The 13,400-nt window shown below is 36.5% G+C and overlaps 1 protein-coding gene across 2 annotated transcripts in view; it reads right to left on the reverse strand.

Moving 5' to 3' along the window:
- RAD54L2 (RAD54 like 2) overlaps positions 1-13,400 on the reverse strand; it is a 103,258-nt gene that overhangs the window by 44,941 nt on the left and 44,917 nt on the right. Inside the window, exons 2-4 of one of the 2 annotated variants that reach the window (XM_044675723.1) lie at positions 3,157-3,355; positions 2,216-2,355; positions 17-151 (exon numbers count right to left, since the gene is read on the reverse strand). In XM_044675723.1, coding sequence (XP_044531658.1) covers positions 17-151; positions 2,216-2,355; positions 3,157-3,355 — 474 coding nt within the window. Of the gene's footprint in view, positions 1-16; positions 152-2,215; positions 2,356-3,156; positions 3,356-13,400 lie in introns of those variants that run through there. The other variant, XM_044675659.1, reaches the window with a different exon arrangement.

Genomic DNA, 13,400 nt, shown 5'->3' on the forward strand with positions numbered 1-13,400 from the left:
ACAAAACACTTCTTACCATCTTTAATGCCATGCAGTATTCCCTTTGTTTCCTCCTCACTCCCACTGCTGGTGCTATCCAAACAAATAACTTCTTGGGCTAAAACCTGAGGGGGGAGCTGGGAAGCATCACCTGCTCGTAAAACAATTTCCTCTATGGAGAAAACAGATCAGTGGTTGGGGAGGATTGTCATTTTAAAGTCAAATAAAAAATATTTCCCTGAGACACAATGACCTTGCTTTTGTTACCCTTCTACTACAGTTTCATTCCTATTATTTTAGGAAGTTATCATCACCTCATAGCAATAGCTTGATCAGATCTCTTCATTCTATTTTTAATCTCTATCTCTGAATAGGTTCTTGATTGCTGATATTCAACTCCCCAGAAGTAGTAGTAATAACATTCCCATGGGAGAAAAGGTCTTAGGATCCAAAACTAGAGGGAAAATTAAGGAAAACCTCAACTGGGAAGATACATTTCAACTTGTCTTGCAGGCTAAAAATTTAAAGGTTACAATTTCAAATAATTATTTTTAAAAGTTGATTAATCATAAAGTGCTTTGAAATCTCTATTATATCCGAATGTTATTCTCTAGATTACTATTAACTATTATTCGTCCCCTCTTCTTTCACCTCTTCCTGACCTTCTCCTTCCAACACCCTTTTATGGGTTGTCATTTTCCCTCAATAAAATATAAATGCCTAGAGAGTAGGGATTGATTTGCTCATTTATATCTGTATCCTCGTTACTTTGAGCAAGCACAGTAATTAAGTATTTAATAAATGGTTTGTCTAGAGGCAGCTATGTAGCACAGTGGATAGAGTACCAGCCAGGAGTCAGGAGGATCTGGGTTAAAATCTAGCCTCAAATACTTTTTTAAGTGGTGTGATCCCAGGCAAGTCACTTAACCCCATTCCCTAGCCCTTAATGTTCTTCTGCCAAATAATTCTAAGGTAGAAGGGAAGGGTTTATAAGTAAATAAGTCTATAATTATAAGTCTGTCTATCCTTAACATTATCCTATAACAGTGATGGTGAACCTTTTAGAGATAGAGTGCCTACTCCCACCCCAGAGAGTGAGTGTCACACGTCCCACCTGCCCCACCTCACCCACTGGCCCGGCCCCTTACCCCAGAACAGGGGAGGGAAGAAACTCTCCCACTGGGCTATTGCACAGAGGACGGGCGATGTGAAAAAAGGTCATCAGGGGTGATGGAGAGGGGGGAGGGGACCAGCTCTGCTCAAGTCTCTCTGCCTTTTTAGTAAAGAACTCTGGTGAGAGACAGCACCTATGCCTACAGAGAGCACTCCCATGTCAAAAATTCGCCATTATTGACATATAATCTCCCACTAAGGATATAAACTTATCTCAGACCTCTACCATCATAGAACCAGATGGCTCTCTTTAAAAAAAAAAATTGGTGCCCTAGATTATGAGTTTAGACCAGGGCTCCTAACCTGGATCCATAAACTTGGTTTGTTTTGTTTTTTAACATTTTTTTCAATTTCATGCAGGAACAATTTTTGGCAATTAATTTCTGACATTTTGTGATTCATATTTTCTCCATCCCTTTCCAAGGCAGTAAAATAGTCTGATAAAGGTTATACCAATGTTTTCATGCAGAACATATTTTCATATTCTTCACCATGTGACTGAAGACATATCACACATACAATAAAAAACTCAAGAAATAAAATGAAAGATGGTGTGCTTTGATCTGCAATCAGACTCCAACAGTTCCTTCTTTGGCCGTGGATAGCATTTTTCATCATGAGTTCCATGGGGTTATCTTGAAACCCTGTTTTGCTGATAACAGTTTAATCCTTCATAGTTGTTCATCATACAATATTTCTGTTACTATATGTACTGTTCTTCTGGTTCTGCTCACTTCACTTTGCATCAGTTCATATAATTCTTTCCAGGTTATTCTGAATTCATCCTTCCTTGTGGCACAATAGTATTCCATTACAGCCATATACCACAACTTATTCAGCCATTCTCCAAATTCTCCTAAATAAACTTTCTAAATAATACTTTCATAAATGTATTTCACCATAACTGGTTTCCCATATAATCCTATATTTTTTATTTTTAGCATTTAAAAACAGAATTCTAGGAAGGGGCCCATCAGCTTCACTAGTCTGCCAAAGACTTCCATGACACAGAAAGTTTAAGAACCCTTGGTTTAGACATACATATTATGCCATATCTTTTTACCTGGGAGGTACTCTAGTGGTACAGTGGGGATAGGGGCAGGATAGTCCTTCCTCTGCTGTTCCAGCCTTTTTCTTCTTTCCAACTCTTCCTGTTGAGCTGCTTTGGTGACTGCTTCCAATTGATCCTCTCGTAGCAGCTTTCTAAGCATTCAGATAAATAAGGAAATCATTGGAATCCAACTAAAATGACTTTATGGCAAAACCCAAAGCAGGAAATAACCATTATGGATGTAAGGAAAAGAAAAGATTAATTGCATTCATATTAGTTTAAAGAAAGTATGTATTTTTCCCACTTACCCTATAATTAGCAGGCCAAGAAGTAGAATTTAGTAATCTTAGGGAAATCCGTAGGTCACTGTACTTGTTATTTTATTTCATAGTCACTAGAGAAGCCCAAACCTCAACAAGCCTCATCAGACAAGAAAGAGGACATACTTAATAATGGTCAAGGGCTATCATTTTGATCACTTTGGAGGTCTAACAGAATGGCCTTCTTAAAAGTTCTAGAATTTTTTTTGAGGCTCAGTGCAAAAAAAAAAAAAAAGTCTTGCATTGGACTCTATCTATCCTTAAAGCCCTAATCAATGCATGGAGGTTAATAATCCTGTTGTAAAAGACCAAGTAAACACAGTCTAAATTCTGGTAAGCCTTATTCAACTGTAAAGGGTTTAAGTACAGGGACTAATAAAGATCTAGGTTATTATCTGACTCATCTTGGCTTCTGATAGTAGGGATATAGCCACATTTATCTACATTTTCCAGCTATGATTAAGACCAATTTTTATCATATTGGAATCTTTTAGCAATCAAGACCCAAGGACTGAACACATGTCCTGGGAATCATTTGAACTATCAACTATTTGTGCTGGGGATAGGGAGGTCTGGGTGAAGGAAAAACAGATTTTTATTATATAATGCTCCCTAGTATCTTATATTATTCACCTTATGTTCCTCCTCATGTGGTAAGGTTTCTGAGCCCTCTTTTTTTTGGTGTCCTCAGAGGTCAGGTTCTTGCGCTGGTTCTGACCAAGACGCTCTGTCCTTTTGCTCTGAGATGAGGTAGTTGAAGTAGAGTGCTGCCATTCCCCATCTTCTTCAGACTGGGTATGTTCAGTGCCATACATGCCTTCTCTGGGCTGGTCTAAAAAGAGATCAAAGAGAACAGATATTTTGGACCAATTATAACGTCCCTTAGGATATCCTAGTTCAGGAAGGTAGTGGAAGCTAGAGGGTACAGTGCTGGCTTAGAAGTCTCTGTGTAGTACCAAACTATAGCAAAACAAACTGTAAGAGTCATCATTGAACTTGGAGTTTCTCCTGAGAGATAACCATTCAAATAAAACAAGTTTGCTCCAAACTGTGACAATGAAGCTTTTCTACTTGGCAAAATATGTGAATTAGAACACCATAATATACTAAATGTACCCAAGTTCACACAACCACATCCATACTTAAGTCTTCAACCTCAAATGGCACTTAAGACATACAGACACTTAGTGTTTTGCAAGGAGACATTCAGAAACTATCCTCATGCCATGCTACCTTATAATGTGTAATTGGAATCTTGTGCCTTTGAACTACATTATCCAAGAGCCTACTCACTTCCTGTCATTGCATGCTGAAGTAGACAGGAGATAAATTGGGTATCTAGATCTCTTTTCCTTCCTGTGATGACTTTGAAGGAGTGGGCCATTTTGAGCAGGTAGATTAGCCATGGGCATGTGGTTTTATTTTGTTAGATAATTACCATTTCATTCCTTTACTTCTAGTGATTATTAATAAATCGTATAAATATGATATTTGGAGTTATTATATATTCATTTTAATTTTTACATTTATGGCAACCATGAACCTGGTGCTTCAGTTCCCATCCTTTGAACCTACATTCTGGACTGGTCAGAGTTCTCTATAACTAATCAATACCCACTCATCACACTAGTGATTTCCAGTCACCTTCATGCCATGCTGCTCCCTCTTCCCAAGAACTTTCCACCACAAGCTCTGGGAACAGTAATCAATCAATACGACTGTTCCTAGAAAGACCAAATCATTTCCCACAGGACTCCACTCACCATCATTGTGACTTCCCTGTCCAAAACATTTTTCCTAGATATTATTTCCTTATATACACATATGTAATGCTTTCCCCTATTTGAATGTAAACCCAAGGGCAATAGTTGTTTTTGCTTTTACATTTATATCTCCAGTGCTCACCACACTATTTTCCTGACACAAAGCAAGTATTTAATAAATGCTTTTTTAATTGATTCAATATTGATTCAATACTTGATCTTGTACTTTAAAAACTTAAATTCATAGAATGGTTTAAGTTTTGTATTACCTTTGATCTTCACAATAACCCTGTCTAAATATTATTCCTATTTAGTTTTAAAATTCAATTTTATTTCTAGTTACAAATTTTCTACTCCTCACTCATTTAGAAGGCAAGAAAACTAAAATCCATTATAAACATAGTCATGCAGAACAAATTTCAACATTAATCATGCCCCCCCCCAAGAAAAACTGCTTCAAACTGCATTAAGTTAATCAGTTCTCTATTTGAAAGTGAATAGCATATTTCATTATTAGTCTTTTGGGATTGTGTTTGGTCATTATATTGATTAGTTACCAAGTTTTTGAAGTGAATTATCTTTTCAATACTATTGTAATTGTATAAATTGTTCTCCTAGTTCTTTCCATTTCACTTTGCATTAGTCCATACAGATATTCCTAGGTTGTTTTTTTTTTTTTCCTGAAACTATTCCCTTCATTTCTTAAAGCACAATGGTATCCCATCACATTCACAGACCATAATTTATTTGGTCATTCCTCAGTTGATGGGCCTCCATTTCTAATTTTTTGCTGCCACAAAAGACCTGCCATAAATATTTTTGAACATCTAGGTCCTTTCCCTTTTTCTTTGGTATCTCTGGGATATAGACCTAGAAGCTATATTGCTGAGTCAAAAGGTTAACAGCTTAAAAAAAAAAAAGGTTAACATTTAACAGCTTTTTGGGTATGGATCCAAATTGCTTTCCAGAATGGTTGGACTAGTAAGCTCCACCAACAGTGTATAAGTGTATATATTTTCCCCCATTGCCTCCAACAGTTGTAATTTTCCATTTTTGTCCTCCCAATCTCAAAGTTGCATTTCTCCAGTTATTTCTGATTTAGATTTTTTTTTCATAAGGGTGTTGATAGCTTGGAATCTTTCCTCAGAAAACTGCCTATTCATATCCTTTGACCTACGGCCTCATTCTTTGAGTAATTAGGGAATAACTTTAATTCTCATAAATTTGACTCAGTTCATTGTTTTAGAAATAAGAATTTTCATTAAAGAAACTTGCTGCCAAGATTTCTCCTAAGTTTTCTGCTTTTCTTCTAATTTTACCTGCAGTGATTTTATCTGAATAAAAACTTCTTAATTTCATATAATCAAAATTTTCCATTTTACCTATTGTGAACCCCTTCTATCTCTTGCTTAGTCAAAACCTCTTCTCCTATTCTTAGATACAATAGGTAATTTCTACCATACTTTACTACTTTGCTTATTATTTCACTCTATATACAGTACAAAATATTGGCCTGTGTTTAGTTTCCACCAAGACTACTTTCTAGCTTTTCCAGTAGTTGTCTAATAATGAGTTCCCAATGAGTTTTTGTCAAAAAGTATCCCAACAGATAGGATCACTGAATCTATCAAACACTAGGTTGCTACTTCTATATAGTGTATACCTAACCTGTTCCACTGAAACCTCTCTATTTCTTATTCAGTACCAAAATGTTTGGATGAATATAACTTTATGGGGTATTTTGAGGTCTGGAATTGCTAGGCCCCAGTTCTTTTCATTTTTTCTATCAATTTCCTTGATATTCTTGACATTCTGCTCCCCTAGAAAATCATGCTTTTCTTTTTCCTAGCTCTATAAAGTAATTCTTTGGTAGTCTGATTAGTATGGCACTAAATAAGCAAATTAATTTGGGTAGTATTGTCATTTTTATTATATTGGTTTGGCCTACTTAAGAGAAATCAATATTTCTACTGGTATTTAGATCTGCATTTATTTGTGTGAGGAGTCCTTTGTAATTATGTTTATGTACTTCTTATAGGTTTCCTGGCAAGTAGTCTCAAATATTTTATACTTGCCATGGTTATTTTAAATGGAATTTCTCTATCTCTGTTGGGTATTGTTGATATGATGAAGTTTGTGAGTTACTCTGTATTCTGTAATTTAGTTATATTTGTTGTTTTGGTTAGCATTTTATGGACTCTCTAGGGTTATCTAACATCATAGTGCAAAATTTCCTATGCTTATTCCTTCAATTTCCTTTTCTTGTTTTATTATACTAGCCTTTCTAGTATAATATTGAATAGTAATGATGATAATGGCTATCCTTGCTTCAGCTTTGATCTTACAGGAATAGCTTTTAGCTTATTGCTATTACAGATAAGGTTTGCTCTTGGTTTTAGGTACATATTCCTTATTTTAAGAAAAGCTCCGTGTGTGTGTGTGTGTGTGTGTGTGTGTGTGTGTGTGTGATATAAGAATGGGTGTTATATTTTGCCAAAAGTTTTCCCTATACTTATTGCTGGTTATTTTGCTATCAAATTATGCTTACAGTTTTTCCAATACTGAACCAACTCAGTATTTCTGGTATGCAGGAGGCCTGCTCCCGCGGTCCAGGTACTCTAGGAGGTGGGATAGTGTCAGTGGCTTGGGACGAATGAGAACAGTCAGAGTTTCTGTTGTGCATCACAGAGACTGCACTGGTCAGCCCTGGGGTTGGCTTTATTTTTTATACCCTTTTCTTAAGATTACATACAAGTTGGCATGAATTTTCATTTTCAACATACATCTTTTCTTGGAGATAATAGAGAAGTCATATATTAACTTCGTTACTAACAACTTTTCATTCTCCAGTAACTTGCAATATTTTTCAAAGGTATATTTGACTTGTTTCCTAGGCTGAGACATACCAGTCTTTTCATGGAACAACTTCACTATTTTTCATCCATTGTCTTCTTGACATACCAAAATCAGGGAGGCTAGTTGTTTCTTAGTTTCCCATTATGTAAGCTTCTGTGTATGAGAATGAAAAATCCAAGTACAGTTTTGTTGGGGTTTAAAATCTTTAAATTTAACTCACTATTTGCTGGTTTGTTATGAGGTGACTTCTTTAGGGGAATTTCTGTATTATTACATGTAACGGTGGGACTTTCCTAGGTGTCTATAGGGGGCCTGTAAAGGTTCTAGTAACAGCCTTTACTATTCATCTGTATTTCCCTGGGGCTGAGTAGGGATATTGATCACAATAATTCCAATAATAAGGAGTGCTAGTAAGAGAGAAGTCACATAGGGGAGTCTGAGTGGGTATTTCCATCCTCCTTGAGGATGCTTTAAAGCTTTCAAGGTCCCACCTGACTGTCAAAATATAGGTTTGGGGGGCAGCTAGGTAGCTCAGTGGGTTGAGAGTCAGACCTACAGACGGGAGGTCCTAGGTTCAAACCTGGCTTCAGACACTTCCCAGCTGTGTGACCCTGGGCAAGTCACTTGACCCCCATTGCCCACCCTTACCACTCTTCCACCTATGAGCCAATACACAGAAGTTAAGGGTTTAAAAAATAAAAGGAAAAAAAAAGGTGGATTTGATGGCTCCCAGCACTGGTAAAAATTCAGCCTAGTTATAATATATGATCTTTGTGACATACTGATAAAAACTTCTTGCTAGCATTTTCTCTAAAAATTTTGTATAAATACTCATTAACAAAATTGGTCTACCTTACACCTAGTAGACTGGCCAAAGTGGCAGCAAAGGAAAGTGATAAATGTTGGAGGGGATGTGGTAAAATTGGGACACTAATACACTGCTGGTAGAGTTGTGAGTTGGGTCCAACCATTCTGGAGGGCAATTTGGAACTATGAGCAAAGGGCTTTAAAAGAATGCCTACCCTTTGACCCAGCCATACCACTATTGGGTTTGTATCCCAAAGAGATAATAAGGAAAAAGACTTGTACAACAATATTTATAGCCATGCTCTTTGTGGTGGCAAAAAAATTGGAAAATGAAGGGGTGTCCACTGATTGGGCAATGGCTGAATAAATTGTGGTATCTGATGATGATGGAATATTATTGTGCTGAAAGGAATAATGAACTGGAGGAATTCCATGTGAACTGGAAAGACCTCCAGGAACTGATGCAGAGCAAAAGGAGCAGAACCAAGAGAACATTGTACACGGAGACTGACATATTATGGCACAATCAAATGTAATGGACTTTTCTACTAGCAGCAATGCAATGATCCAGGACAATCCAGAGGGATTTATTGAGAAAGAATGTATTCACATCCAGAGAAAGAAATGTGGGAAAAGAAATGCATAAGAAAAACATATGATTGATCACATAGTTCGATATGGATATGATTAGGGTGTTTTGATGTTAAAATATCACTCTAGTGCAAATATGAAAAACATGGAAATAAGTTTTGAATAATGATACATGCATAGCCCAATGGAATTGCTTATTGGCTCTGGAAGGGGGGAGGAAAGTGTGGGGGATTAGGGGGAGAACTGGGATCATGAATCATGTAACTATGGAAAAATATTCTAAATTTCAAAAAAAAGAAAAAAAGAAAATTGATCTATTTTTTGGTTTGATTCTACTTGATTTAGGTATAAAGACCATATTTGTTTATAGAAGGAAATTGGTAGGGCTTCTTTACCTATTTTTCAAAACTGTTTATGTAGTATTAGAATTATTCTTAAATGTTGAATAGAATTTGTTTGGAAATACATCTAACTTTGGGTTTTTTTTCTCCCCTTAGGGAGTTCATTGATGGCTTATTCAGTTTCTTTTTTTTAAGATAGGGTTATCTGGGCAATTTTTACTTTTGGATTCCTACTATTTTATCAAACAGGCAAGTGAAGCTCAGTGAGGATTAAGTGATTTGTCTACATGACTATGATTCCAGTTTCCTAATTCCATATCCAATGCTCTTTCTCATAATATCATGCTACTCTGCAAGAGGCATAGAAACTCACAAACTTATAGACATTGTCAGAACTTTGGTAACAGACTAGAAAGTTTATAGTACTCCTCTGCCTCTGAGCATGCTACAGCTTCTTGGAGCCACAAATGAGAGTTGACACCAAAAGTGGATGAGCAGCCCTGAAAAGGGCTTGGCAAGCCCTTAGCCCAGAGGTGCTATTATAAACAAAGGGGCAGTGATGGCAGGGAATGAAAGCAAGGCATTGAAAGCTGCCCAGTTTGACTAGAACATAGAGTATGTAATGGGGCTGGAAAAGTAGATTGGTGACTGACTAAGAAAACCTTTAACTTCAAGATAAGGAAACTGTTTTATTTGGCATGCAATGGAAAGTCATTTTGTTTTGTAGTAAAGAAATAATATGAGTGCTAAGTCTACAGCTCCAGGAAATTATAAAAAGGGCTACTCTATGCACTCAGATACCCCCAGAGGAACTAGAAACTCATGAAAACAAACAGGTTGTCTTCTAATAATCTAAACAGTAAGGAAAACTTATAGTTGACATTAAGTCTGGGTTTACTGGAACTGTCTTGCTCAGTATATATTATATTATGTGATATATAATTTGAAGTTTACTTACATGGGAGTGACAGGAATGAGATATTCCAAGGACTAAGCCTCTGACTTCAACCCTAAAAGCCACTTCTTGCTAAGTAACTCTGCCTCTTGATAGGTCTTGTGGAATCAGAGGGAGAGATGGATGGGAAGAAACTATCTGGCTCTTATTTTGGCAGTTTGATGCTCATGTTTTCCCAGTCAAGGAGAGTTAAAGAAACTCCTCCTAGCTGTTCCATCTCTCAGCTCAAGGAATTTGTCCCCCATGCTTTGAATGTTCTTTCTCCTCTGCTCTGACTACTGAACTCTTTGGTTTTCTTTAAATCTCAACTAAAAACCTATCTTCTTTAAGAAGCCTTCCCCAACTTCCCTTAATTCTAGTGCTTTCCATCTCTCTTTAAGTATTTCCTACGCATGTTGTATATGTTTTGTTATTTATTTATTTAATTGCATGCTGTCTCTCCATTAGATTATAAGCTCCTTGAGGTAAGGGACTGGTTTTGTTTTTTTTACTCTTTTAATATCCCCAGTACTTAGAACAGTGTCTGGCACACAATAAATGTTTATTGAACAGTTTTCAACGAATTTATTAAACTCCTATTCTGTGCAAGAAGCAGCAGCATGGAATAGTGGACATGCCATGCTAGATTCCGAATAAGAATCACTCATTTTCAAATTCCACCCTTACTAGAAGTATGAGCATTGGTAAAAGTCTTAATATGTCTCTATCCTTGGGTATGAAAACCTATTTAATAAGAGATATGTGGAAGGGTTTCTTCCACTTCTATAGGTGGAAGGAGTTCCCATATAAAGGAAACCACTGTTCTTTAACTATTAACTATATTAATGTACTGTAAAGGTTAAATTTAGTGTTTGGACTTAAATTATATGAAATAACATGGTCGCTGAAGTTATTATATTTCAAGTCAGAAGTTTATTTACCAAATTAGAGGGGGAAACAATAAAGTAGAGAAATGTAAGAAAGGTTAGAGAAAAGAGCCTTACTCCTCAGCCAGGAGTGCTAGTAGTGAGTAACTACAAGCCCCCCTCCAAGATAGAAGCTAGTCTCTTAGGAAACTAGGAAAGGACTCAGCCCTTTTCACTTATGCAGCGAAGTAGTCCTCCAACTAGGCAAAGAGAATAAAGGATACCCTTTTCACAAGTGTAAACTCAGAATAATACATAGGATACAATGATCAATGCTGAGAACACAAAGAAGAAAAACCACAGTCTCTGATTACAAGGGAGTGAGGATGTAAATAAGTATGATAAAAGATGCCATATTAAGAGGTAAAAGCACAAGATGCTATAAAGTACAATTTACGGCTAGAGGTTGGAGAGAAGGGAGCAATCCTGACAGTGGTGATAAACAGAAACAGATCCCTGTGCAGTTGCATATTGTTCTAAATAAACACATATTAACATTATTTATGGGGTGGTTTGTTTGATTTTTGCATTTACTTATTTTTATTAAATACTCCTCAAATACATTTTTTTTTAAACCCTTACCTTCTGTCTTCGAACCAATACTATGTAGGTCTAGGCAATGGGAGTTAAGTGATTTGCCTAGGGTCACATAGCTAGGAAGTGTCTGAGATCATATTTGAACCCAGGACACTTCCTGTCTTTAGGCCTGACTCTCAATCCACTGAGCCACCCAGCTGCTCCCTCAAATAAATTTTAATCTCAAGTCATATTCAGATTATTGCTGGGGTTTTTGGCATGCCTGACCACGACTATGGAGGGAAAAAAAGTGAAAAAAGAGAAATAGGAAAAAGAGGCAAAGGCAAACAAGATGTATTCAGGACTTTATCATGTATGAACTCCTAAGGCAAGAAAATAACTGTGGCTCTATCTTCACCAGCTCCATCTGTGACTCCATTCAATAGCTCTGATGCTAGCAGGTTATCTCTATAACTAACCATTGGATTATAGATGTAGAGCTGAAAGGGACTGGAAAGTTATTTTGTCTGATACCCTTGGTTTACAGATAAGAATACTGAGGCTCAGAGAGGGGCCTCAGCTGCAATCTGGTTAAAGATGATATAGATCTGAATTCCAAGCCAAGAAAGTCATAAATTCAAATCCTGCTTCTAACAGATAATGGTTATGTGATCTTGAGAAATCCTTAATCTCCTAGTGCTCCCAAGAAAATCTCCCATGCTATAAAAAGCAGACAGATTGGTTTGGAGGTATTGGAGTTCCTCAGTGGAAAGCTCCCAATACCACTAATGAAATTTTAGATCCAGCAAAAAAAGGTATCAGAAGTCTTTGCCAAATAGCCTACTAAAATGCAGATGCACAGTGACTCATTAGATCACAGAATTCTGAGATGGAAAGAACTTTAGGGATGTCATTTAACCCCTTTTACAGACAAGCAAACCAAAATTATAAACATTGTAACAGATAACATTTATATAGTGCCTACTATTTGCCAGGCACCATGTTAAGCACTTTAAAAATATTATCTGATTTAAAAGAGGGAAATGACTTGCCCAAGACCACAGAGATTAGGGTAATGTTTTAAACATTTAGACAGAATGTTATTAAATGTATAACATAAAAATGACAAAGGAAATTAATTATAAATTGAAATAAAGATCTATTTTCCCCATCTACCACCACAAATCTATCCATGGATGGACTCCTTTGAATTCTAGATTAAGAAATGTTCAGGAACATAACACTTCCTTTTATGCAAAGGAAAAAAAAGGGGGAGGCGCTTAGTCTTAAAGAATGCTTATCATCTTGTTAATGGAGGGCTGACTTCAGCAGTAACAATAAATAACACCCAGAAAGACACTAATACATGGGGTTTTCCCAAAGCTCCGGAGGTTCAAATTGATTAAGTGGAAATAGAAGATGGTTGAAACACCTAGATTCTTTGTTGCTTCCTTGCAGAGAGGTACTTCTATCAGGCTAAAATAGACAACCCAGCTCTAAGTAAGTTACACAATACATTTGTGTATTGCTTTCATTTTCTTCCTCAACCCACTTTTGTTAATCCCTTTTGAGAGGATAGGTCATCAAATTTTTCCTCCATATAGCTAAATATTAGACACCCCTAGATATTCAGAGTCTCCAAAAGAAGTGACAACTATTACCAATTAGCTGCTTTTACCCAAATTTGCATTCTGGCTGTCTACTGCTTCAAAACATAAACTATTCATGGGTAGGATGAGCTAACATAATAAAAATGACAATTCTACCCAAATTAATTTACCTATTTAGTGCCATACCTATCAAATTACCAAAAAACTTCTTTACTGATTTAGGGAAAACTATAACAAATTTCATTTGGAATAACAAAAGATCAAGAATATCAAAGGAAATAATGAAAAAAAATGTGAAGGAAGGGGGCCTAGCAGTACCAGATATCAAAACTATATACTATAAAGCAGCAGTCATTAAATCAATATGGTACTGGCTAAGAGACAGAAGGGAGGATCAGTGGAATAGACTCGGGGTTAATGATGTCAGCAAAACAGTGTATGATAAACCCAAAGAGCCCAACTTTTGGGACATGAATCCACTATTTGACAAAAACTGCTGGGAAATTTGGAAAACAATATGGGAGAGATTAGGT

This window comes from Gracilinanus agilis, chromosome 1 (genome assembly GCF_016433145.1).
Source record: "Gracilinanus agilis isolate LMUSP501 chromosome 1, AgileGrace, whole genome shotgun sequence".
Taxonomy (NCBI): Eukaryota; Metazoa; Chordata; class Mammalia; order Didelphimorphia; family Didelphidae; genus Gracilinanus; species Gracilinanus agilis.